At 43.7% G+C, this 26,898-nt stretch overlaps 1 protein-coding gene across 2 annotated transcripts in view; it reads left to right on the top strand.

The window, feature by feature from the left end:
• LOC119446704 (HEAT repeat-containing protein 6) overlaps positions 1–22,590 on the top strand; it is a 48,765-nt gene extending 26,175 nt beyond the window's left edge. Inside the window, exons 15-24 of one of the 2 annotated variants that reach the window (XM_037711215.2) lie at positions 639–720; positions 2,016–2,105; positions 6,321–6,458; positions 8,783–8,938; positions 12,140–12,258; positions 15,163–15,320; positions 15,860–16,014; positions 17,045–17,260; positions 19,102–19,237; positions 22,129–22,590. In XM_037711215.2, the coding sequence (XP_037567143.1) occupies positions 639–720; positions 2,016–2,105; positions 6,321–6,458; positions 8,783–8,938; positions 12,140–12,258; positions 15,163–15,320; positions 15,860–16,014; positions 17,045–17,260; positions 19,102–19,237; positions 22,129–22,283 (1,405 nt within the window). In that variant the 3' untranslated portion in view covers positions 22,284–22,590. The remainder of the gene's footprint in view (positions 1–638; positions 721–2,015; positions 2,106–6,320; positions 6,459–8,782; positions 8,939–12,139; positions 12,259–15,162; positions 15,321–15,859; positions 16,015–17,044; positions 17,261–19,101; positions 19,238–22,128) is intronic. The other variant, XM_049664338.1, reaches the window with a different exon arrangement.
• The last annotated feature ends 4,308 nt before the right edge of the window (positions 22,591–26,898 follow it).

The raw sequence follows: 26,898 nt of genomic DNA, 5'->3' as shown, positions 1-26,898 counted from the left end.
GACGACCAAAGAAGATCCGGACACCCGAAGAAGAAGCCGCTCACCTTGAAGCGCGTCGTGCAGCCAAGCAAGAATCTGCTGCGTCGGCCGCAAACCAATTCGGAATACCGTGCCTAGCAGCACTTAGCATTTCCTAGCAAAACTTAGCCAAGCCTAGTAAAATCTGGAAGAAGCTAGGTCGATCACCAGCTCCGCTGTTTACTACAGCCTTGCGCCGCTAATGCAAGCTGCCCACATTTTTTTTTTACCCTCTTTTTTAAGTAACAGTTTGCTTTGCAAATGTACAAGCATGTTAAGTACTAAGTTATTCCGAATATCTATCCCAAGGCTAATGGCAGGAGAACTGATTCCAATATATGATTTCACATAGTAGGATGGTTTAAATTAAATGGCCCTTGGCAAATTGTACTGGTATGTAAAACTCCATGTTATGTCATCTGTCATCACAGCTACAGTCTCCGTGTAGAAATACATTAGCAGAGGCTGTTGTCACGCATAGATTCTTTAATGATGCTGTATATTTTGAAAAGCAGGAAGCTTTATGAACCGCAGTAGAAAAGGTTGCACACTTGTAACTTTGCCACTCTTGGAAAAGCTTTTCATCCTGGCTGTATAATTTAGCTTGTTGTCTTTTTCAGGAAGTCATCAGATTGTGTGGTGTCAGCAGTAGAAGCATGCCTTCGGGACACCAATTCAACCATCAAAATGCACACTTTGAAGGTGAGTCTAGTACTAAACTATTCTGCAAAATTGCTATAATGGTGTGCCTATTTCTGCTTAAGATACTGCGCCAAAGTCGAACAAACAAGCACAAGAGGTATCAACATGGACTAGTGCTTGTCCGTGTCGATACCCTCTTGTGCTTGTCTGTCTTTGGCGCAGTATCTTTTGTTAAAGGGGCCCTGAACCACTTCTCGGGCTTGGTGAAATAACATAGCCCGCGGGTAGTGTACGCTGTTGTGAACATCTCAGCCAAGTTTTGCTGTCGTACGCGGTGCATGGAGCTCGCAAGCAGAGCGCGAAGTCACCTTTCTCTCGAACGCTCTCGTTTCAACAGAAGCCATGATCCTCACTCGTTTCTGGGTGCTTTATTTCGTAATAAAGCACATTCCCATAAGCGGCTGCTATTGGTCGCTACGGCCGGCTACACCGCAGCCGCTGTGGGGTGCCGCCACGAGTCCACTGGCTAAGCACACTGCGGCTCTCCGAGGACAACTGCGTTCGGCTTACGTTTAGCGCGTCGTAGGCATCAAAATCGGAAGTCGTGACGTCAATGTTAACATCCAAAATTAAATTTGAACTGCGCGCCATGGGGACATTTTGAAGGCAGAGCGTTGTGGCCCCACCCCACTCCGCCGTAGCCTTCACAGTGCAAGGCGTTGAAGAAGCAACGGGAGCACAGCAGGGGCCGTGTTTGATTGCCAATAACTCCGCTTCTGCTGAACGCATTGAAGTACTTTTTGCGGCTAAGTATTTCTGAAATAGCCTATTTTCACTTCAAATGCCTTTCTCCACTTCGATAAAAAGTGCTTCAGGACCCCTTTAAGCATTATGAATCAACTCGCTCAGCAGCAAGCTTTATTGCGCCTATTGCTTTTACATGAGATAGCATTTCTGTAGAATAATGTTTTCTCACTGAGGCTTCCTTTTTTTGCTCCCAACATGTATGCACAATGCACTTCACTCATTCATTTAAAAACTGAGGTGCGTATGTTAAAGTTCAGTTTTAGAAAACTGCATTCTGAATTTATCACCGATTTTGCACGTGTGTCTTCTTTTGCCTTGTGAGATGAACTTCTGTGCCTATGTACCTTTATTTTGTTACTCCTTCATGTTTTGCATAATACCTGCAAGGGCTTCGGCACAGGATCTCGTGTTAATAGGCCATATTAATAAATTAATAAAACCTTGTCATCTTTCTTCATAGTCACTTCATGTTGATTACAATGTTCACAGTCATGCTACTTTTGTTCAAAAAACTTTGCTTACTGTGTGCTCTTTTCTGTTGTTTACAGCTTCTTGGTGCATTCAGTAAGAAAGTGGGTGAAGCTGTCAGTGTGAAGCAGGATGAGGATAATGCTGATGCACAGCGTTGCTTAGATTTGGTAAGGCTCAATGTCTAATCTTGTTTGGACGTTACTCAGCTGGTACGTGTCAACCTCAAGCCCAAATCAGATATTGAACTGGCAGCCGCAGTGAAGGCAGTCATGTCATATTTTGTGCGTTAATTATTTCTTGTGCCTCGAGTAAGCAGCTTGATCCTTGCATTGATTGTGAGAGTGTTCTCTAAGAAAATACTATCACACCTACCGACTCTATTGAAGTTTACAAATTTGGGCACTTCTGCAGTTCTACGAACATTTTGGCTAATTTTACATAAGGTAAGGTGTTGAAAATTGGGCCGTGCAATATTGGAAAAATTATGTACAGAAAAGAAATTGTGATGGTACCTGCACCATCATTTTCGTGGCAACCCAAGGTGCCATTATTCCCGAGGGATAGTTGCATTGAACAAGTTTATTTTCACAAGCTTTTAGAGCACGCCAAATTAGCACCAGCAAAGTCTGTGGAAAAGTCACTTTGATCTCAAACACATGGTAGCTTGTCAGTCTCTGCTGTTCCAAGTTTGCTGCTGCTTGTGTGCTGCGTCTAAAGGTAAATAATCATTAATAAAGAGCGTATGTATCCCACAAAAGGTGTGTTCTTAGGACAAACATGTTAAAAAATGCGTGTTACTCGACCCTCACCCCCTTACTCTTTGTCATGCCTGTGACGCAATACTGGAAGGCCTAGAAGCGATGGGATGCAGGACGCGTGTTTACCAGTATGTACGCAGCTGTCTGAAAGACCGTTTGTCCACCATCGGTCTGGGCTCAACTAGGTCGAAACCCTTTGTAGTTTTCAATCGAAGCACCCCACAAGGGTCCATACTCTCCCCCCTCCTATTTAATGTGGGAATGTGTAAACTCTCACTGGAACTGGGGGTGAAACAAACCCTAAAGAGCACCATTTACGCTGACGATATTACGCTGTGGGTAAATCGGAGGGTTGTACAGGGCTTCTCCAGTGGGCAACCCAACAGGTCGAGACCTTCATGCAAGGGGCCGGCATTACATGTGCCCCAGAAAAGTCCGAATTTATTCGAATAAGAGCAAAGTATGCGAGACGAGAAAATCGCCAGAGTTTCAAACTGTTCCTGGACGGGGACCACCTAAGAGAGGTGGATGAACTGCGTGTCCTGGAATTATGGATCCAACAGAGGGCCCAAGTAGCGCACATGCTCCGCCTCCTCAAAGGTACCACCCAAAATGTAGCCGAGTTGATTCGTAAGGTTATGTGAACCTGCGAGGGCTTCTCGGAAGGGGAAACAATCTGACTGGTACACGCCTTTGTCATCAGTAGGATTACCGTAAAATTCCGAGAAAGCGCCCCCACCCGTGCAAGAGCCCCCCCTCCCCCCCCGCTCCGCACCCTTATCACACACCGTGCCCAGACAACACTGGCCTGCCACATCCAATCCACGAAAATCAGTTTCTGTGGTTTCTTTCCTTTTTCTCTCTCTCTCTCTCTTTTTCTTTGTTTCTTTTTTTTTCGCGGGGGGGGGAGGCAGTCAGTCCACAGTTCGTGGACCGCCGGTCGACGGCGAGATCTGCCTGTCACACAGTACAGAGAATTTCCTGCAGCACAGCGGCGTGGCCACTCAGCGACAGAGGGGTGGGCGCGGCTATGCTCTGGCATTGCCGGCAGCTTCACCGCCGCTGATCACTCACGACCAATATCGTCGCTAGACCTTTTCCAGTTCACTTCGAATCTGTAGCATACGGCGCTTCAGAACAAATTGCCTACTCTCCCAAGCACCAATATTTTGTTACCGTTGTTGACGCTTTATCCACTCCTCGCAATCATTTCACATGAAGAAAACAGGCTGATATTTGTGGCGCCGCCAGCGGCAATGCCAGCATGGCCGAGCCGCGGTTTGCTGTCCGCTGTCGGTAGTCAGGCACTGCAAGCTGAGCTTGACTTGTATCGGAACTCTCATTAGTGCTAAACGTTTAACCGTGGACATGGTTTTTAACAAAGTGAACATTACGCATCACTTTACTTTAGCGGACATTATTTTGCCTGGAACAGAAGCTGCATAAGCAATGTTTGTGTCGCCGGCCATGGGGACGCACCGGTGCAGCATCGATGTGCTATTTCTGCAGTTATTTCGGTGTTTTTGAGAGTGAGAAACAACTCTAACAAGTCTTTGGCTTAATAAAGTTCATGTTAAATAAAATTTTAAATCCATGCCCACTGCACTTCTTTTTTTTTTTTTTTTCTGTCGGGAAAATTTTGTCGTCGCCACCTTGAATTTTAAGAGCCCTCCCCCCCCCCCCCCCCCCCCAACTTTTTCGGTGATTTCGCCCTGCCTTGGGGGAGGTGTTTGCTCAGAATTTTACTACGTATGGACTCCCCTTCCAAAGCATTACCAATCAGGAGCTCAAACAGCTTGAAGTCATCATTCTGCGGCCTCTTAAAGCTGCTCTAGGGCTCCCCAAAAATACTTGTACAGAACGTTTTGAGAAATTGGAAATCCACAATAAGTTCGAGATGCATGCAGTGGCCACCTTCATCGCACAAAGGGAATGGCTGTGCACAACAACGCAGGGTCGGGCCAGACTAACCAAACTCGGCTTTGCACTCCACCCCCAGTTCACTGCAGAAGAGAATGCAGATGACCCGGGAAGTCGGGCAACACATAGTAGTGTCCCCAATTCAGAAAAATATGAGTTCGAGGTATCATGCGGGGTGCTGAAAGGCCCGAGCGAGAGCCTTGCACTGGAGATTTAGCGCGCAACCGGATGTGTACTACACAGACGCGAGTCAGACGAGCAGGGACAAGTATACGGTGGTAGCCATGAACCAAAATGGCATGATAGCGTCATTGGTCAGGGCAAAATCTGTCAGCACTGGCAGAGGCCACAGCAATCACACGTGCAATTAGAGATGGGGAGAATAGGAACATATCTGCGGCCATACTCACGGACTCACAAACCGCCTGTCACCTTCATATACTTAGCTGTATTCACCACACCTGACGAATGTGTGTGGTGCAGGGACACGCCATCGTTACCACACATCATGTGGATGTGCCCAGACAGACCAACACATATCAATTCCACACAACTAAGAACACAAGATTTTAACTGGCAGCGGGAGGCGCGGCTTGCGTACGAGGATCAGATAGCCAACTGGCTCTCCTGGACCAAGCCCAGCGAGCCGCTCACTCTAGTGGAGTCCTGGAATAGGGGGCCGCCACAACCACAAGACCTCAAGTTTTGTTTTATTCAATAAGTTTCTCTATCTCTGCGATATTTTATTAATTTTAATGTTGCAGCTATGTACTATGTGCAAAATAATATTGAGGCACCCTGCCTCCCCTTCGGTTTTTCACAACACAGCAAGCTTAAGGTTTCTGTGCCAGAAGTGCAATGCAGAAAATTGATATTTCTGCTGAAGGGTAATATGGTCTGGTTCAGGTCACTGTGCTAGAAAAGGTAGCAAAGAAAAAAAAAAAAAGCCCAATTCAGCAGAAAAAGCTGAAGTTCGCTTGTTCATTACACCGCAGCTACCAAAAAAGAGGGCGTAGTTCTTGACACCACCATCAGTTCTTTCTAGGTGTTGAGCTGCAAACTGTACTTTCACGGCACTCTGCTGAAGAGCCAGGTTCACACTACAGTATCTAGTGATAAAAATTAGGAAAACATTTGTGGGTTTAGTACTGAAGGACAAGTGGTACTCTCTTGCCATGTTTCACGAACAGCAGCCTCTACTAATTTCCCCTCTCATAAATAAAGCTCTGAGCCACTGCGTGGCCCTCCATTGAGCCTGTATAACAACCCTGACGATTGTGAATCACAGTTTGAAAAACACTTGGTTATGATGTTCTAACTGCTACATTAAGAGGCTGCATGAAACAAGCTTTTAAGTAGACTTTGTTCTCTTGCACTCTGATTCCGCCATGCTATCTTTTGTTCAGCTGTAACTGCATGTGTCATGTAGGAGCAACACTAGTGCTCCTTTTTCTGCCTATGTGTAAATGTGTGTAGATATCGAATGAGCAAACCTTGTGAATGTCGTAGTTTCTGGTACAATAACGCTTTTGAGGAAGCTGTCATTTTTCTCTGCTTGCTTGACTTAGGAAAGCTCTGTTTAGAATACCATAAGATTTGTTTAATACTTGTGTAATTCATCTTTGGAGCATCGCCTCATCCAATGAGTACTCGGTACAATCAGTATTTGGTGCAGTTATATATGTCTATTTCTTCTTTTTTCAGGGACGCCATCTTTGGTTGGACTGCCTGCTGAATGGAACACTACAGTCATTTCTTCAAGATTTTTCTGAACCAATGCTACAAACAGAGAGTTGCAATTGCCTGTCCACAATTGGGACGGTAATGTGGGATTCTTTGCCTGTAAGTACTCAATAAACCTCACGAGCATGAACTCTTAGATTAGCTGATGTCAAAGGATTCTTGAGTATGTAGCACAGGAAACGGGACAAAAAGTGAACAGAGTCTTGGCCTTCAACTCAGAGCTGAAAGTCATCATCTTCTGTCCACAGTCATTCTTTGCCCTGTTGTTTGGTCTGTATGTATATTTAAGAATGCTCATGAAACCTTCCTTGAGTTCTCGCTTTTACAATTTCCTCTGTACACTAACTGCTTAGTTTAGCCTTGCTATGCAGAAATTACATATTTTATGTTATTAAAGAAATTTCAGTTTTTATATTGAAGTCTCTGAACATCTCACTTGATGTTTCAAAGAAGGTACTTGCTTTAAAAAATTAAAGCACGATATTTCTGCCGCTCCTATTGACCAGGGAGCTCTCCAGTTCAGATTCATACTTTTTTTCTTTCATGTAAGCCACAACTCATGAAATCACTAAAATATTTATTTTTAGCACACCTACAACATCTTATTTCTTGCATTCTATGTAGCACTGCAATTTCTCATAATATATGTACAATGTTTTCCACTATTACTGTATTGCTGCAGTGTATTCACCACAAAGATAGAAACATTGTACTGCATTTACTTCAAACAATAAATTTAACAGGAATCTAATACAGGCAGCCTTAGAGAAAAGTCTTGTTGTGAACAGCACTGAAAAGAATCAAGCTTGTTTAACCCTTTCCATGCCATCTTTTAATGTGATTAGCATTCTTTGGGAACTTAGCACACTTTTCGATATAATGTCCATTTATAACTTCTTTTACGCCAGCTTGGGCCGCGGGATATTTTCAACTGGGCGTTTGCCACTGGGTATTTGCCAGTGGCAAATACCCAGTGGCAAATACATAACTCTCTAGAGCTTTCCAAGTCTAATTCTTTACTTGAGGTGAAGAAACATCCAAAAACACTACAATTCTGGCAGTGAAAAGGCGGCCATCGTCACGGCAGCCGCATCCCTCTGTGCCGTCATTTTCAAAACCCGGGGGAGCCAAACTTCTGTTTCATTTCTGCCAACTGTGCCCTCAAAAGTTGATTTTCTGGGATACTGGTTCCACTTAATTGTGCAGCATTCACACAGTAGAGATAAAGCGACTGCCACTCATCCGTGGCACTCAGTAGACGAAAGGAAATGTCTGGACGAGTGAGATTCCTCCTTGGCACAGAAAGGGTTGAAATGTGTACCAATCCTTCAGTTACCATTCTGATGTGAATGTAAAAAGGAGGAGCATTAACCATTGTTCCATCAGTATAAATTGTATCGCAAACAGGAAATAAGTGATTAGATTCCCCGTTACGCCTTATTACATGGAATTGTGATGTGTAATCACTTTGTGGCCGGTTTATAAACAAGGGGTAGTCCCAAGAGCATGTTTTGGAGTCTGAATTAATCCACTGTTAAAATGCAGGTGAACCTGGAAACGGAACACGGAGTAGTAGTTCAAAAATTGTTGGTATTTAAATTTGTGCTGATAGTTCAGTATGGCCAACTGTTAAAGGGAACATGCACTTAATATTCTGCTTTTGATTATCACTGAGATATGATATAAAAGCACATGTACCAAATACAAGTCCTTCGTCCTGCAGTGGACATAAATATAGGCTGATGATAATGCTGATGTCCAATACCGTATGTTAAATGTGCTCACCACGGATCTGATCAGCCACTTCCTTCTGGTAACAGCAATGTTCCAGTTATTATTGTCATCATCATTATCATTTATTTTCTCTGAAAGACCCTAATCGCAGAGTTGGGGAGCGGGGAGGCTGAAGCACTTACAAGGCATTACACAACAATAAAACTAGGAAAAAAACAATGTGTGTAAAGACAACAGCACAAAAAGCACTGCAATGATATACATAGTTAAAGATACCGTGACAGCAACAATTATCGGCATTAGAAAACCCAAATGTTGGGTTTATTACTAGGTGGTTGTTTCCTTTATCAGTGGATCGTACTGTTCATACACAGGTTCATCCCTAGACATTTCTAGCAGAATTGCACCTTCATTGTTGGTTCAGTGCTTGTTACCACCAGTAACACTAAATACCGCTGTATGCACCTGCTCTATGCATTTATACAATGCGTGCACCAAATATTATGTCTGTCAGTATACCACTGCTATCGTCTTCCATAATGCTTCATAATGCATCCTTGCACCTTAGTCAGCAGTTTATGTTGCAGCTTGCCAAGTGAATCAACAATGCCCCCCCCCTCGAAAGCCTGTCTTTGGGCACAGTTCTTCAACAGCCATTTGCATCCTAATGGCATTACTCCTCTCTTCAGGATGACCGCAGAGTGCTGTGCATCACGGTGCTACTTGGCCTTGCACGGTCACCTGACAGCAATGGAAATGTTGTGGAACGGACGGAAGATGCCTTTGTGCGTAACGCTGCCATCAGGTGCCTCAGCATCTTCTGTATGTACACATCACTACGGGAGGTGAGGAGTACATTGTTTATGTGTGAGAAATTAACACTAAGTATATTCTGATAACTTACTAGTCACTCTAATGAACAGTGATACTTCAAGGGCTTAATCATTAAGCAGGTCGCTGTTATCGTTATTGCTCTATGGTGGCACCCCTGTGTTTTTGTACATGCAGGTCGATCCCGGATATGTCAAACTCAAAAGGGATCGCAAAATAGTTTGATATATCGATAATTCAAAATGTAAAGTAGGCCTATCTAAAGCTCATCTGAGACCTCCACTCATACGGACAGTTTCCCGAAATCATGGAAAGCGCAAACTTAACGATCTACTTCTCCGGGGCTGTTTCAAACGAACAAAAGTTTACGTATTTTTGGCTCACGAACGTTGAAAGTTTCTCGTGCTGCAGCATGGTCTTTGATATACTGATAGCAAAGCTAACCCTAAAAGCCTGCGTCACCCGTACACAAGATCGCGGTGTGCCACGCACGTGTCTAAGTGTGTCTGTTGTGCATAAGGTAGAAATGGTAGAAATGGATGGTAGAAAGGTAAATGCACCGCGGAAGCAAACTAGCCTGTATGGACACGTGCCATGCCACCAGCTACTACGAATAGCACATGAACATGCCCTGCCGTGTATTCATTACAATACCAACAATACAGCTGTTTAAATGGCCAATTGTCATACGTGGGCAACGGGACAGGCGGACATTGTGTCTGATTTCGGAACCGACTTCCTGTTGGAACCAGTCACCCTCGCTTCTCGACTGCACTAAGAAGTCTGCGCGCCTCTTTTTTGCATGCCGCTCAGCGCTCCAACACCTCGCAGCCGGTATGTCCCTGCATTATCAGCCCTTCCCTTCTAACCCTGCTTCGGCAAATTTGCAATTTGCAGGTCCACAGTGAAGGCATTTCATTTGTGCTCGCACAGTGTGGAGATGCGGGACTCTCATGCGTCCCCTGATGTGGTTTTCTCCGCATGGCTCCCTTCTCCTGTAATCCAGCTTCACCGCGTGGCTTTACATATTGCAAGAAATGGCGCACGCTCGAAAAGTCCGTGCATGCTGCTCACCGACGCCACGCCGAAGAGCAAGCGCCTTCTCCCTTTTGCGCCCAAGTATCCCCACCGTTATGTGGCGTTAGCTGCACAACACTAGCGCCATCAGACACAACCAGACACAATGTCCGCCTGTCTCGTTGCCCACGTATGACGATCGGCCATTTAAACAGCGTCTTGTTGGTATTGTAATGAATACACACATGCTATTAGTTTCGAAAGTGGCTTTCAGCTTGCAGAACGTCCAAGTCCATTCCCACGCACGTGTAACCGTTGTGGGGTCTCACACGAGCTTTTGGGATAAAGGAATGAGAACACAGTAGTTCAAACAAACAAAAGGGCATTTATTGCACCTTTCATACACTAAGGCATGCTAGCCGAATTACTACCCATAGAACATTCACATGGGCGCGCGACAAATCGAGGAAGTCCGACTCACTGCGACTGGATAGTGAGCGAACACGTTCGCCCCATGCTAGACACCACCGCCTAGTCAGTTCACGTGTACGGTCACGTTAACGGTGGCGAGTTCTAACGATCCGTGTTCGTCCATTCCGGTGTCAGGCTCCTAAGCCTTCTCGGGACGGTCCGCGAAGCGGGCTGGCGCACGCTCAAAGAGTCTATGCGTGCTGCTCGCCGACGCCACGCCAAAGTGCAAGCACCTTCTCCCTTTTGCACCCAAGTAACCCCGCCGTTAGGTGACGTTAGCCGCACAACACTAGCGCCATCTCTCGCAATACGCAGCCGCCGTAAGGTCACGCGGCAAAGCCGTATTACAGAAGATGGGAGCCATGCGGGGAAAATCACATCAGGGGACGCGTGAGAGTCGCGCATCGCCACACCGTGCGAGCACGAATGAAATGCCTTCAGTGTGGACCTGCAAATTGCAAAGTAATAAGACTTGCATGCTGCTGCCACAAAGGTGGGTCTTTCCGTGAAGTGTGGATGTTGCGTGTGGTAGATTTTGTTAATTCAAACTGTAATGTGAAGATTCATCCAAGTGTAGGTTGGGATCGAATTCATTGTAGCCGATTGAGAAATCCTAAAATTTGGCTCGTGCCGCAGTTTGCACAAGCCATCCACATGCTGCAGCAAGCAAAACTGAGAGCACCCTGCTGATTTTTCCTCCATGGAGTGTACTGCCCTTCAGATTCAATCTCTTGTTTGACAGCATTTGCCAAAATAGTGCTGTTTCAAATTTGTGAGCATTAAATATTTTCAATAACGCGAAAAGTGATCGCGTCTCTGTTAGGAGAAGCGCACTTGCAGGAGGCTACCCCCACCGGTAGGGATCGCCTGACACACTACAATGACCTTGTGAAATCCTTCTACTTAGAGCGTAGAACTTTCCCCGGCCCACACAACAAACTATCCCGAGCACAGGCTACAACTTTCTGCCTGCTACAAACCAATACTTACCCCTCGTTACACCATTACAACAAGATCTACCCAGACATTTACCCCAATCCCACGTGCCATATCTGCAAGACACAGCCAGCCAAACTTCCACACATGCTTTGGGACTGTACACAACAATTCCCCGACACTAACCCCACGACCCTCTCGTCGAGATGGCACGCTGCCCTGCGTAGCTCCAACCTCGACGACCAACTCTGGGCGACCCAGCAAGCCTGCGAGGCGGCGAAGAGGCAACACCTCGACGTCCCCACGTGGGAGGCCTAGGCCCAGCCACCACCTCTTGCTGATTTCAATAAAGTTTATTCAGTCAGTCAGTCAGGCACTAAAGGACATTCTGGAGAGGTCTACTGTGATGTATCGATGCAGGAGGAGCCAATTTTGAAACCTTTTAATGTGTTGTACCGATCTGATCAATAACGTTTTTTTTTTTTATTATTGACTCATTGACAGTATTTTTCGTACATACCCTGTAGGTTTGCATCTGTGACACTGTCGATGTAACGATTGCGTCATATTTTGCCACTAAAAGTATGAGACTTAATGTCACATAGAGTTGCATGATGCATACCAATAGTAAGTCTTTCTTTCAAATGTCATGCACTCTTTTTTTGCAGTGAAAGAAGCCTTGCTAGCCTTTGCAGCATTGCCTGCTATGTATGAAACTGAGTTAAAAGTCATACATGAGTTATAAGACTCATAGCTGTTGCCCTTTTGCATGTTTTGTCTTCCAATCATAGGATCTTTTGTTCCTAATGGACGTTGGTGAAATTGCTGTAGAAGCACTTGAAGATGCCAGTGTACGAATGAATGCATCGTGGGCTCTCAGCAATGTGACTGAAATGCTCTCAGAATTAAGGTAAGCATTAAGAATTAAGCCACTTTCTGCAAACACTGCATAATCATACATTCATATAATGGCATGGCAGTGTGGGAAAACATTTTACTTTTCACTATGTTGCTAGCACTGCTGTAAAGTGGTTGTGCACTTCACAACCACCTTAACATTTTAGTATTGTGTTCAATTCCTAAAGATTCTAAGATGTCATGTAAAGTTTGTTCTTAAAGGGGTCCTCAGCCACCCCTCGGGCTTGGTGAAAAAACACGGTCCGCCGTTAGCATACGCTGCTGTGACCATCTCAGTCAAGTTGTGCAGTAGTGCGCGACGCGTGGAGCTCGCAAGCGGAGCGCGAAGTCACCTTTCCCTCAAATGCTCTCTTTTCAACTGAAGCCTGCTCCTCACTCTTTTCTGGACGCTTTATTTCGTAATATAGCAGATTCCCATAAACGACTGCTATTGGCCAATAGCTTACACCAATCAAGAAGGGTGTTTGGATCAGTGCGCTTCTTTTTACTGTTACTGTGTATATTTATTGGAGCAGTTTGATAAACAGGCTGAAGTAAGCAAAAATCTGCTTTAGAATTTCGATAATAATTACGCACTTTCAGAAGAAGCCAACTATCGTCTGCTCACACTCAGCCGCGGCCGCCCGCGTAGGAAATAAACTTTGGCCACCCTGTTTATTGGTGTCGTAGCCATCGGGTCTCAATAATTTCGACTAGTTTTGAACACTCAACTAGTCTATAACCACGGGAAACTTAAGGTCAGACAGCACGTACGCTTGCCAGCGCACACTCAATCCTGGCTGCTCCTGGTTAGACACCTTGGTAGACTTTGCTTCGTATTCAACTATTGATAGTGCTTCATAATGCACAAGTATGTGGCTGCTATCTATCGGTATGACTGCTATCTATGGTTCTCACCATGTAGCATGGCCAGGCACTCAAGCCCTGTCGTGCACAATGCAAACACTGCACATATGCACTGCAGTTGCATGTAGCTGCAGTCTGCTGCGTAGCGTAGATACCACAGCCGCCGTGGGGTGCCGCGATGAGTCCGCTGGCTGAGCGCACTGCGGCTCACTGAGGACAACCGCGTCGGCACGTCGTAGGCCCCAAAATCGGAAATAGTGGCGTCTACGTGAACATCGAAAATCAAATTTGAACTGCGTGCAACAGTGACGTTCAGTAGGCGGAGCGTTGTGGCCACGCTCTGCTCTGCTGTAGCCTTTGCAGTGCAAGTCATTGAAGAAGGAACGGAAGCACCACTAACGCGATGTTTGATTGCCGATAACTCCGCTTGCAATACTTTTTGCGGCAAAGTATTCTGAAATTGTCTAATTTAACTTCAAATGCATTTCTCGACTTCTATAAAAAGTGGTTCAGGGCCCCTTTAAGCTTTTCAAAAATCCATGCCTTACTTCTCTACGTATCATGACCACTTCACATATTGTTTTTCAAGTGCTTATAAATTAATTGTAGCTACAGGAACATAGCATAAAATTTTGGGTGAAACTCCATTTTCTTCGTTGATGATGATTTCTATGGTTGTCACTGCTTGTTATTGTTTGTTGCTGGTTGAGGTCAACGTATGAATATTTCTATGAAAACTGTTTTGCCGATGAGGGGAAGAGTATAAAAGGAAGTGCGTGGGGGCTTACTTTATTTATTTATTTATTTATTTATTTATTTATTTATTTATTTATTTATTTATTTATTTATTTATTTATTTTCTGTCTAGTTGTTTGTTTGTTTGTTTGTTTGTTTGTTTGTTTGTTTGTAATAGGTTTACAATCAAATAGCTCAAGTGCCCCATATGCGGAGCTTTACTGTGAGGTGTGTACAAAAAGGAGATTAGGTTGCAAAGTGCAAATGTCTGATGAAACTTGTAGTACACATCAATGAAACACATTGTAAATTAAGAGATTCAGTAGTATACAGAATGTCAACAATATGCATGGAACATTAATACATTTAATAATTGGGCACACGTATCAAAAGCACAAAGTAACAAATGTCGCTAATATGGTCCACTCTGCAGGAATGTGCAAAATAACAAATGTCGCTAATATGGTCCACTCTGCAGGAATGTGCAAAAAAGTAATACAGTAGAACTCAAATATAACGAACCCAGATAAAACGAACGTCTCTATAACAAACATGCTAATCATACTAATCGATACTCATGTAACAAAACTTCCTCGTAAAGAACTAGGCATTGGATATATTGAACTCCGGGCAGCCACTGCCAGATGAGGAGCCACCTCCCCCAGCATTTCAAGGTGTACTTTTGTAGTGGATGTGCTACACCAGTACTACGCAGACAATCTTGCACATTGAGAATGCCATTTCTATTGACGCTGAGGAACACTTAAGGCACAGGAAAAAATTACTGCCTACTATTTGTAGTTTGTTTTCAATAAATGGACTTCTTCCTGGCTTTTTTTTCCCAATGGAGATAACAACCAAATTCATATACATATATAACAAATGCATCACATGGGTTCGTTTAAGTTCGTTAAAGGCAAGTTCAGGTATATCAAACAAGCCTGTTCATTGTAACTTGGTTTGACTGTATTAATAACATAATCACATTAGCAATAACAAGCAGCAGAAGAGGAAAACTATGGAAGGAACAAAGTGAAAAAAAAAATTTAAAAAAGAAAATTTGATAACTCGTGGCTGTCTACCATCTCCTGGTCTGACTGTGACTTCAGTATCTTTACTGCTGCACAACAAAAACTGAAGAAATGACTCACGGTTGCATGAACTGCCACGGCTTATCCATCTTGGCAGAAATAGAGGTTCTGCGCTGCGTTTCCTATGTCTCCTTGTCTGTCCTTGTCTTTCAGCGCTATGACCAACTCAGCCATACTTCCACCTTGACTGACTCTAATATGTGCATTCGTGCCTTTGGCTGCAGGAAGAGCGGGTCAGAGGTTGCATCTGAAGTGCCTGACAGTTTCATCTGTCTTCTCGGGAATGCAGCAATCCATGTCCGGCCAGACAAAAACCAAATGCAGGCAAATGCGGTCAGAGCGCTCGGTTGCCTACTACAGTTCGTCTCAGCAAAGAATTTAGGTAACTGTTTTAACGCAGATAGCTTAAACTATCACTCTAGAGTGGCCTCTTATGCTACATTATTTACAGCTGTGCTGTAACCTTGATAGGTCGTTTACAGCTATCCGCTAGTGCTGCATAAAATTCTGTGTCTCACAAGCTGTTCAGATTAGTGTTCCTTGATATAGTTTTTAAATGTTTATGGCACCACAAAAAACATAGGGTTACAGTTACTAGAAACACCTGGGAAAGATGTGCTTTAATCTAGGCCTTTTTAGAGCTGTGACAAATATAAGGGCTATACATGTTTGTAAAATATATGGAAGGACACTGCATAACACTCTTAAGAGAAATAGGAGAATTAAATTTTTGGTTAACCTATGGATATGATTTGGTTATGATGTACATGTGAAGTTCCCTTAAAAAGACTAATCTCCTATGTGAAGCTATGGAATTGTAAAAATCAGTACTTAGTTGATGGCTGGCCACACTGTGGTGACTTGCTGTGAATATTCACCCTGTTGGTTACCCCTTTCTTTCTTCCAAACCTTCCCACTCAGAAAACGAAAGCATCAGAAATCTTGCCATCAGTTCAACATCATGTTTGATCCAGAGCCTCAGCGCAGGTCTTATGAAAGTGCGCTGGAATGCTTGCTACTCTTTGGGCTGTCTGTTGGGAAGCACTGACGTCGTCGCCACAGGCCATGTTGATGTGGTACGTATGGATGGGAGTTTGATGTCCTCAAACTAGGCTTCAGCTATGAGAGTGTAGTAGACTTATAGGTTAATTTTGGTTACTCTGACTTATTAATGGCTAAAAAGACCTCAGTGCTTCAGCATTATATTGCATTCCATCCACATCATAATGCAGCAGTGTTTTTACTTCTGACTCGATCATGTCGGATCTCAGCTGACAAAAAGCAAATGCGCAGCAATAACTGAAAATTATGAAACCGTTGCAACCTACGAGAGCTGTCACCAGGTCTCATGGCAAAGCTTGTGCAAGAGGTTAAGCACTATGACCTTTGGAAGTGGTTTAACTTTGCCTTTCCATCTCTACAGCTTTGGAACACTAAAATTACACAAGTATTTGTATCCTTGGATTGGTTATGGCTCTAGTCAAAGATGGCATTTTAGTAAATTTTAGCATAAGTTACATAGACCTCCGAGCTTCCTAGAACAATGTGCTTATGGGCAGTGTCTTGAGGTGCCTTTGCAGATTGCCTAACCCTACTGCCTAGTTGTTCCCACAGACACAAGTCAGTGGTTCAAATATATATATATATATATATATATATATATATATATATATATATATATATATATATTTTAATAGCATGAAGTGCTCACAATTTTTAACACTAATATACTATATTAGCTTGTTGTTGACATTTCAGAGCTAATAGTGAGCCATACTTCTGTAAACTTACCTTAGGATATTTCAAACAGTACTGTTTTTAAATGCTTCATTGACAGCATTTCTGACAGTCATCTGTGTGTGACTGTCATTGGTGACTATCCACATCAAATGCAGACAAGATAGATGACAGTAATTGTTTGTGGACAAGATAACCCCCAAAGGGTGCCAATTTTTCTTAGAGTGTACTGTTTCAGGTCTTCTCCAGGTCCAAAGTGCTGCCTCAAGCGCTTATGAAAAATACCGAATCTTAGCTCTTGTGCACGGACTCCTTGTGAGGTAAAATAATATAGCATGTAGCATATTGCTGCTTGTGTATGCCTTCCAGGCTTCTATCTTTGGTGCCCTACTATCAAGCCTCAACACCTGTAGCAACTTCAAGGTGCGCATACAAGCGGCAGCAGCCCTGTCAGTGCCTAAAGTACGTGACACCTATGGCGGCCACATGCAAACCGTGTGGTGCGGTACACTGACCGCTCTCGAAGGCACCAAGCAATCAGTTGACTATCGAGAACTGCAGCACCAAGAACAACTGAGGGAGCAGGTGAGTTTTTCCTGTGAGGTGCAGGTTCCAACTCACGGCAGAACCCATCTTCGATGATTGTCTAAGTTATCTCAGAGAATTTGCACGACACACATGGGGTACTTTATTCAACTTCCATTGCAGCCAGTTGAGTGGAGCGTGACAGTGCATCCGTTTGGCTTCGTCACTTTTGCAGCCAAATGCACTCCACATCTCTGGCGGCCTCCTAACCCTGCACGCACAAGCCATGCATGCACATCGATATCATAACAGTGGCTGTGCTTTTCTGCTTTACTGTAGCATTTATTCCACACCCCTTCTCAAGTTTTGGTATGGCACCAAGGATAGGTATCGCATGGCATGCCACAGGCCTGTGTTTGATTCCTCGTAGGGGCTTGATTTTCTTTTTATGCGACCATCACATCAAGGCGACATAGACCAACCAAGGTGGGGTAGGGTAGCCAAAGCAATGCTCTCACATTTAATATAAAAAAGAAGAAAAATGTTACTACCTATTACGCAAGGCACCACAAAAAAAAAAGAAGTTAGCAGGGAAACACATAAGTAAGACCGATTTTTTTTTTTTTTTGTGATAGCAATGACACAGGCAAACCTTGTTATAATGAAGTTACGTGTGACATAAAAATACCTTCATTATGTCAGATATTTGTTATGAGCACATGCATGCTTATTCTTGCATGCTGGTATTGGCAAGAAACATTTTCAATTTACTTTGTTATAGCCATTAATTTGTTATATTCATGTTTGTTATGTCAATTTTGACTAGCAAAATGTGTTAGGAAAGAAGGCTGCAATTAAACGATTTTAGAAATACATATAGCAGACCCAAATAGCAGACCTAAAGTTGGCAGACACTATCTGCGTCATGTACAAAAGAGTTGGGGTTCTTTGTATGTGCAGTGCATCACAGAATTATTTGAGTTCACTAAGTTCCCTTTAGCTTATGCAAGCCACTTGCAGCCATTGTTTCTAAATCTCGCTACTGACCTCACCTGTCAAAAACAGTGAGCTGAAGATGAGAGGGACAGGTCACCATCGTTTGAGTCTGCCTTATGGTCCCATTTTTCTCCATTTTTTTGACAATGTGCCTAAACTGGAGCATTGACTGAGTGTATTCTTTCATTTGGGGGGCTGATTCTTTTTTTTTTTTTTTTTCCTGTTTATGTGCACATACTACAATTTTGCCTTGTCGCCTAGGCATTGCGGACCTTCATATTGTCACGCAGACACTAAGTGTTTCACAAATCCCACATCTGAAAACTGCACTTCTGATTCATAATAGAATTTGAATCTTTTCACATATGGGCATTCATTAGGCATGTGCAAATAGTGGATTTTTATTTCGAAGCTATTATTGATTTAGGATGAATATTTTCTAAGCGATTATCAAATGGCTGTTGTGCAAAGCAGTGGCTACAAACCCGTAGGCATAGGAACTGCTGCATATTGTAATTAATTATTCCTATCTACAGTTTAATTTAAAGGAAATCGGAATGTAAAAAGATAGCTACATCGCAAATCCCATTTCTTTGGGGTACATTCTATGGAGGCATGAGAATATTTACTATTTTTTATAATCTGATGTGTCCAGGATTGTAATGTGCACCCTAAATTTATGATTTAAAAAAGAACAGCCTTCAGATGCTCTCACTTTTAGTTGCCACAAACATGCTGTGTCAGATGTCCCCTCCCTCTTTCTTCTTTTCCTTTCTTTTTTTTTTTTTCTACTTCTATTTCTTGAAAGGGGGGCCTTCAGATGAAGGTGGCCATGGCAGTCAGGATTGTGTGTGTGTGTGTGTGTGTGTGCCTTCAGCGAGCCGTTCTTTACTTGTTCTTCCTAGTTGTGTGCCACAATATGCCACCTCCTGTCCCTGGCAAAATCCGAAGACTTAACCGATATGGCACGGGCTGCATTGGAACACGAGTGCAATATATCCAGTGCCTTTAAGAGAACACAAGGAAAGTCATCACTTCTAGGTAGGCTCCTTGCAACCGCACTATTACTGCATGCAGGTCGAAGGCAGACATTGAATTGTTGTTAAAGCTGTAGTTTATCCTCTTGGTACTCTCTCAGCATTTGCTTGAAGTATGTAAATGACTTCTTCAGGAAAGAAAACTTTGTTTAAAAGTTAGACCTATCATTCTCCATTTCTCTCACTCACAAATCATAGCACAAATGAAGTCAATGTGATGTGTCCTGGATGTTGTCTTTATCTTTACTCTCTTTGGGGTGAGTCATTTGTGCTTGAAAAGTCTACAGAGGTTGCCAAGCCAAACTGTTTTGTTTTCAAATGTAGTGGTATTTTCTATTATTTTGTTTTATTTTATTTTATTTTATTTGAATTGTCTGGTCTCGACCGATAATTGTTACAGCCTTTGTGCCAAAGGAAACTGCACTAGAAACTGCGCACCGTATAGACTCGTGTAAGGGGCTCACTTTTTTTTTTTTTTTTTCACAATTTTGAGGAGGTGCGGCCCTTTCACGGGACCACACCTTTTGGTCAAAATGGAGCTGGTGCAGCCAGCGACTTGGCTTTCGCCATCTAGTAGTGGCACGTGGAAGTACGCAATGCGTAATAAATTTGCCGAAGTGCACGCGCGGCATTGGGGCACCGAACGCAATTGCTTCTCCATTGGAAACTTTTTGCCAAATTTTGGGCTACCAAGTTAGGAGTAGAGTCCTTACATGGGTGCAGCCCTTACATGGCCCATGGGTGCGGACCTTACACGGATGCGGCCCTTACGCGGGTGCGGCCCTTATACAAGTCTATATGGTATATCATTTTTTTTTTATTTATCAAGTCACCATACTTCATGAAAGTAACAAAAGTACTGTTAGATTATTGTAATCTACCAGTCTAGCTTTACTGAGTGCCTTCATTTCGTGTCCCTTAAAGGTGCCTCTGAAAGCATTCTGTATAACCTATGAAATGGTCTCGATATGTTAAAGGATCATCTATACCTCTTTGAAGAATTATATTTTTACATTGGGAACTGATTACAGTAATGGTAGTAATCTGATTGACATGTTCATGTCAGTGTACAGCATGCACACTTTTTGCATCTTCTTTTATGGCTGTTTCAATATCTGTCGCCCCTTATTGTACTAATTAATGTATTCCACCACAAGCCTCTTTATTGCTTACGATGCCGCTATATTCATTATGGACCCAAAGCACAGGTTTTCAATTTAACTAACATCCATTGTGTTGAGGAGCATGGATAAAAAGCTTCAAGTGGGCTTGACAGGGCCTAAGTCCCACATACATGGCAGATAGCAAGAGGCATTTGTACTACATGGTAGTATTTTCAATGCCAGAAAATGCTTTGCAAAGTTATTGGGAATTGGAACATCTGCTTATCCACTTAAATAAGTGTTTTCTTCATGGAGCTAAACAATGTGTTTTCATCACTAGCATAATGTATGGTGTATTAACTTCAGTTTGTCTTCTCAACCATGCTTTTCCCATCTCTATGTTGGTTAACTGCCAAGTTACTTCTACATATTATAAGTTGAAAAAAAAAATATTCCGTATTTAAGTTAATATCCAAAGTCATAATTTTCCGAACATTTATCTTCACAGCGCTCTGTATGCCCTCATTCTCCCCCCCTGTCCGTGTTTTATTTGTGCTTTACCTGCCTTACAATTCATCTTAAGTTTGAAAATTTTTGTGCATGCATGCTTAGTAAAAATTAGGGCGTAAAAACATAAATAACCACTATTTCATTTTAAATGAGACACAAGCTTTTCTGTCATGCCATAAATCCGAGCAAGCCCCCAGAGAATGCAAAGTACCACCATTGATGCCATTATCAGTCCATTTTCAGCCATTTCAGCAGCAAAAAGCAAAATATTTTAGTTACCAGTATGCATTCAGTATACTGTGCAATATTTTGTAAAGGAAGGTTCACTATGGCAATCTTATTTTATTGGGAGTGGTATACAAAAACACTTTTGTGCTTGCATTACGGTTCACAGTAGAGAATGGCAGCTGGTTGAAATTGATCCAAAGCCCTTCACTGCAGCATCTCTCACGGTCCAGGTGTCACTTTGAGATGTGAGACCCTATCATCCAGAGACTTGAAGCTTCACTCAAAGAATGTGTGCTTTTCTTGCTCACTATCGTCTGCTTTAGCTGTCACACAGGTCACCTCCACCTCCAGGATGGCATGAGCACATTGGGATAGTTGCTGGTGACTCATTGTGTTAAACTGTTCAGACTGGATGCAGTTGATGCTTTTGTTTTAAAGGGAAGTTTTCATTGCCTACCTAGGGGTTTGGCTTTTTATCTTTGTATATTCCGATAGGCTCAGCGTGGGGTCGTTTCTCTGCTGGTCAGCACTCCACTAATTAGTCAGCACTCTTTTGCTCCTGAAAAAGAAGCACACCATCGTTCATATGCAACTACATTTGCTGAACCAGAAATTTATAGTTTTGGTGGGACGGAGCTTTCTGTGATTGGAAGGCTTTGTTTAGTGAAGTCTTCATTTTGGCGTCCAAAGGTTTAGTTGCTGTGGTCGGTGGTGGCACTGAGTCTCGTTTCTTCACAAGCATGTGTAAAGTCCACTGCCGTAGCTGAAGGCAGTTGCTGGATGCTTTTGTTGATGAAATCCGCTGTGCGAGACGTGACAAAACAACACTGTGTCTCTTATCATGCTGCGCCTTATCATCTTCCCAGCTAACCAAAGCTTCACTTACATAGTTTCCCAAAATGTGTAGGATATGCGTTAATTTTTATGGTACAAGAAGGTAATTGCTTTTTTTTTATGGACTTAATTGTTACTACAGCTGTAGATAGATAGGCTGCAAACAGGTGCATCCCACCCAATTTTCGGGTTCTGTCTAATTTGTTTTGTTTGTTTTCAGAGCTCTTAAGCAAATCTCGTGATAATGTTGCAAGAATGTACCAGGAGTTCTCGGACAACTCAACTGCCAAAGTTTTGAAGCTGCTGGACAGCCTGCTCAAGGAGAAGGAATTTACTGATCTTTTATCACTGAAGGAGCTTGAGATTCACTCATGAGTAGGATATTCACTGACTGTTTGTTGTTATCTTGTACTAGCGTTGTTTCCCGGTTAGAGACTACCTTAATTGAATTTTGTGGATCTTTTATGTACTATTTTACTTCAAGGAACCAAAAGCAGATTCATTGAGTTGGCCATATTGGTCAGTATTCTTGAGAGCAGCAAGCTAAGTTGGTTGTTGTGTAGAATCGTGCACCACAGTTGTACTTCAGAGGAGGTGAGGCTCCTTTTGGGCCAATTTTCTCGAGATCGTCCAAGTGCTCTTTTGCACATTTTGCAGTGCATGAATAAACAATTTGCATTTGTGCATGCCTACACTCTTCTTTCATAAAATGAAAGCCAACACTTGTTTTTGCAATGGCTTGTGTGGGCCGCATGCAATATAAACAAGGGACAGCAACCAATAGCCTACTAAATCTATAACTAGCTTGACGGTGACTGTCACATTGTGATGCAGCTTTTTGACATCACAAACAGCAGCCTATTGCAGTATGTCGTGCACAATGCACAGATAAACTGCTGACGTTATACCGGTGCTGACATGACGCTGATGCAGCTATCAAGTCATTTGATGGGCATTGATGCAGGAATGCCAGTTTGTCATAGTTCAGTGATGATACTGAAGTGACTCATGACCATAGGCGTACACAGTGTTACCCCACTAGGAAGGGGCCAAGGCCCATTGCAGCGCCCACCCCCTCCCCCACCCCCACCTCCTCATCGCAGCAACCTGCAACAAGAGTCATTGAGACCTTGAGGACCTTAAAAAATGCAAAAAAAAGGTATGTTGAAGTTGATTGAAGCTAATTGAAGCATTTACTACCAGGCTCACCGCCCTTATTGTGTAAAGCTAGTCAAGTAGCTAGTGTTTTGGTTGGGAAAAAAAAATTTCAGGGCAGCCTACAGTATCAATTTTTCAAGTGGTCTATTTGTGTGTGCTCATGTAGGATGTATTGTGCGCTGAACAGTGTATCAGCTTCTACTTTTGGGGGGACACTATTGTGTCGATGTGCGTGTAACGTGATCAGTTCCTCTCAACCTGTTTGTTCAGTTTATTGTCTGGTCTTCTGCAACATTGTTGCACTCAGTTCAGCTGAATTGTACGCACAACGAAATGTTAATCATAGTGATGCATGTTTAACATTTCAACACCTCTGACAAACATGTGGACAATCAAATACCCCCAACCTGCGACTGCGGGGACCTTGTGTTGAGTCTATCTGCCAAGAAGTCCTTTGTCCTACGAGCATTCTTGTACTTTCTCTCCCCACACCACAGCTGTGGGAAACCACCTGCTACGTCTACTCGGTGAACCACCGACACCAAACCCAGAAGAAGAGGCAAAGAAGCTAAGTCTAAATGGTACATTTTTTACTGTAATGCGATCATATTATCATGATTATCAAGATTGCACTGCCTACAGGATCGGCTCTCGTCACAAACCACATCCAATCAAACATGCCGATCAAACCACATTAAAACCATTCCCAGGACACATGGCGTAAGGATCGGCCCACCAAGTCACTATCATTGAATAAACTAGCTTCATGGTCTGCCAAGTTCTGATTCCACCATCTCTATGATCAGTCTAGCTCTGATTACATCTTCTCCGAGGTCATTAAAGGGGAAACTTGAAGCCTATAAGAAGTTGCCTCGTACCATGACCAAAGGTTATGCTTGCCGCCGAAGCACAAAGCACTTGTGAAATGCAGTGAAAGCATCACATAAGGGTGAGCAGTAAAGTAATGTGAAAGTTTAGGCAAGCAGTTGGTTTTGGTTCATATCATATTTTAGCATCACGGTATGAGGGGCTAGGTAAAAGACGTGCTTTTCTTTCTCCCTCATCTCTCGTCCTGTGTTCGGTGCTAAAAAACGACGTGTAACAATTCAACAAAGTAAATTACAAAATGGAAAGAATAAGAAAAACGATCTTCATACAGGAAACATGTGATTGCTACTAACAAGGCGAGACGACCACATTCCTGTAACTCTTGGGGGCAGAATAGGGAACTAAACGAACCCCTTCTGCTGACTAAGCCAGACGCCACAGATCTCTCGGTATCCTCTGAGGCTTTGTTCCTTTCCTACTGTGACAGATCTCGCCCTGTCGCACGCTTCCAACCGCAACATCCTCACATGACATCATCCACGTACACCATCGGAGTCAACCTGTTGCACCGGTAATGCCCCATTCATTCCGGGAACCCCGGCAATGCCCGGCACAGTTTGACTTTGTTGACATGGTGAAGAGAACTTACTACGGGCAGCAGGTACCTCTGCCGCCACTGTCGTAGCTGCCTCCTTCGCGACGAGCAATGCAGCATGGGCGCGCCGGCTGGAAAACGGATTAGCGCGTGACAAATAGTAGTCTATGGAGTGGTTGGGAAGCCGACGGCGTGGTGTGCTTGGATGGCGGTCGTTCAACTTCTGACCGTCTTTTTTTTTTTTTTCAGGTAAAAGTACTTGTGGTGCGCGTTGTAGTATGTCATAGAGGCCAAAGCACAGTTTGCAAGGGAGAAGCAACACATAGTTGAGTGAAGGCAAGTTGACCATTGTCACATAGGAGCAAATGAGAAATGTCGGGCGGCGCGTAGTGCCAGTGCGAGTGCCACAGCTGTATGGAAATAAAAGACAAGTTGAATGCAGGGGAGTCTGCACAAATTAGGATGGCAGGGAGGAAACAAGACGCAACAAGCCAGGAGATATAGGAAAAGCGCGGCGATCGCTTGGTAACATACATGCAGGCACAGCTCATTCCACCTTTACTGTGTAGTTGCGAGCCAAAATGAAAAAAAAAAAATCAATGGAGAAAAAAAAGTGTGCTGCCTGTTGCAGCTGCAAGGCACAAAATTTAGTGGGCACACAGCGTATTAATCGTTTTGTCGTAATCGCTTGAGCAGAAATACATGGCAAATGATACATATTGTAACATACACCTTGATAAAAGCTTACTGTGCCAGCAGCATGACTATAAAGTGTGGCTATCTAGCAAACGAGGCAGGGAGCGGAGTGGATCATGGTTTGCAATGTCAGCAACTGTGAATTTGCAACTCTTGCCGAACTAAGAAGGTGCGGGAAATAAAATTTTAAATAATCACTTTGAAAAAATGTTGCCCATGAAATTCCAAGTAGACTCCAATTTGAGAGCAGCCATTTTATGATGAGAGGCTTGAAATAGTGTCAATTCAGGGTGGTTTCTGGTAGTATAGCCTACTCTCATACCTCTCCGGAGACTTCGGGCCAATGCGGCCCTTAATTACACCAGCCATCACTTGTGCTTGGGGTCAACCATACGAAGATTGCCCAGTGTCCGAAGACTATGAAAGGTGGATTATGGACAACACATTATAAGTCATTGCAGTATCTCTCTGAAATGGGCCTGCATGTTCATAGGTGCTGTCTACAGGCCCCGGAGCCCCTGCAAAGTTTTCCGCCTCCCCCCCCCCCTTCTCCCCCGAAAGTGTCATTACCAGAGTGCTGTTACCCACATCATTTGAGGTTTCTTTTGAGTTGCCTCTACCTTTTCACTTATAATTTTATTCACATCTCACTCAGTTTTTTTAAAAGGGGGAAAAAGAAAGGCGAGGATTATTTCATTCATGGAACCTCTAACAAGCTTATAGGCAAACTAATAGTAAGCGCCATTGCAAACAATTCACAGATTACGATACTCCCTAATGCAAAATTTGAGCTCAGCTCTGTACGTGTTTTCATTTCGCAATATATTGGCTGGCGTGGACAATCTGTCTCTTGCGGCACGTTGCAAACGAAGTAAAGTATGGTGCGAATGCCTCGCTAACCGGAAGATCGCGAAAAGCAGCGCGTGGGTGACGCATTGGCGCGATTCACAGATGCCGCCGCATACAAACATTCCAGACCATGTGCGCTACTCTGGCACCATCTCGTAACCATCGTCGCCGCAGTGCGAGTCTTGCGCGGCTTTTCTTTTCACGCTTTCGCTATATCCTCCTCCTCCGTTTTCCTCCTCGCGCTCTCTTTGCTCTCACCGCTTTTTTCATCTCCTGCTAGTGCTCCGCGTTCACTCTTTTATCCGCTGCGCTCGTTCGCTCGGTTACGCCGACGCTCGCTGCAGGAACGGGCGCCTAAGAGCTGCGCTCTAAAACAACGTAAGATAGGTCTACTGGAACCCGCATGCCTTGGCACGCCGCTCCTCCGACATGACGTCGTCTTAGCCATCGGGGTGAGAGAGATCCGCCGAAAGGACGGCCAGATTCATACCCGAGACGTCAGACGTCCTATTCAGGGAGCCTAATAACGCCTAAAGTTCTTGACTTTAATCGTGCCTTACGGGGAGCATGTACAGAGACGCTAATCGCACCTAGAGTTCTTCCTGGAGACTATATAATCGCGCTTATGCTCCTGCGTCACGTCAGGAAACACCCGCCCTGACTAGGCTACTTCCCAACTTCTTTTTTAAGTACTTTAAATTTTCCCCGTTTCACCGCGAGCATCTAGAAGGGCTGCCCGCCGAGCTCTGTGAAGTTCCTGCTACTTATCGCCTCGCAGCGATTATTTAAACAGAGAGAGAGAGAGAGAGATAAAAGCTACTTTGCACGGTGGAAGGGGATAGAAAGAGAAGCGCTGAGAAAAAA

This window comes from Dermacentor silvarum, chromosome 3 (genome assembly GCF_013339745.2).
Source record: "Dermacentor silvarum isolate Dsil-2018 chromosome 3, BIME_Dsil_1.4, whole genome shotgun sequence".
Classification (NCBI taxonomy): Eukaryota; Metazoa; Arthropoda; class Arachnida; order Ixodida; family Ixodidae; genus Dermacentor; species Dermacentor silvarum.
Note: the sequence above shows the minus strand (reverse complement) of the source record. Positions and strands in the feature narration are given on the sequence as shown.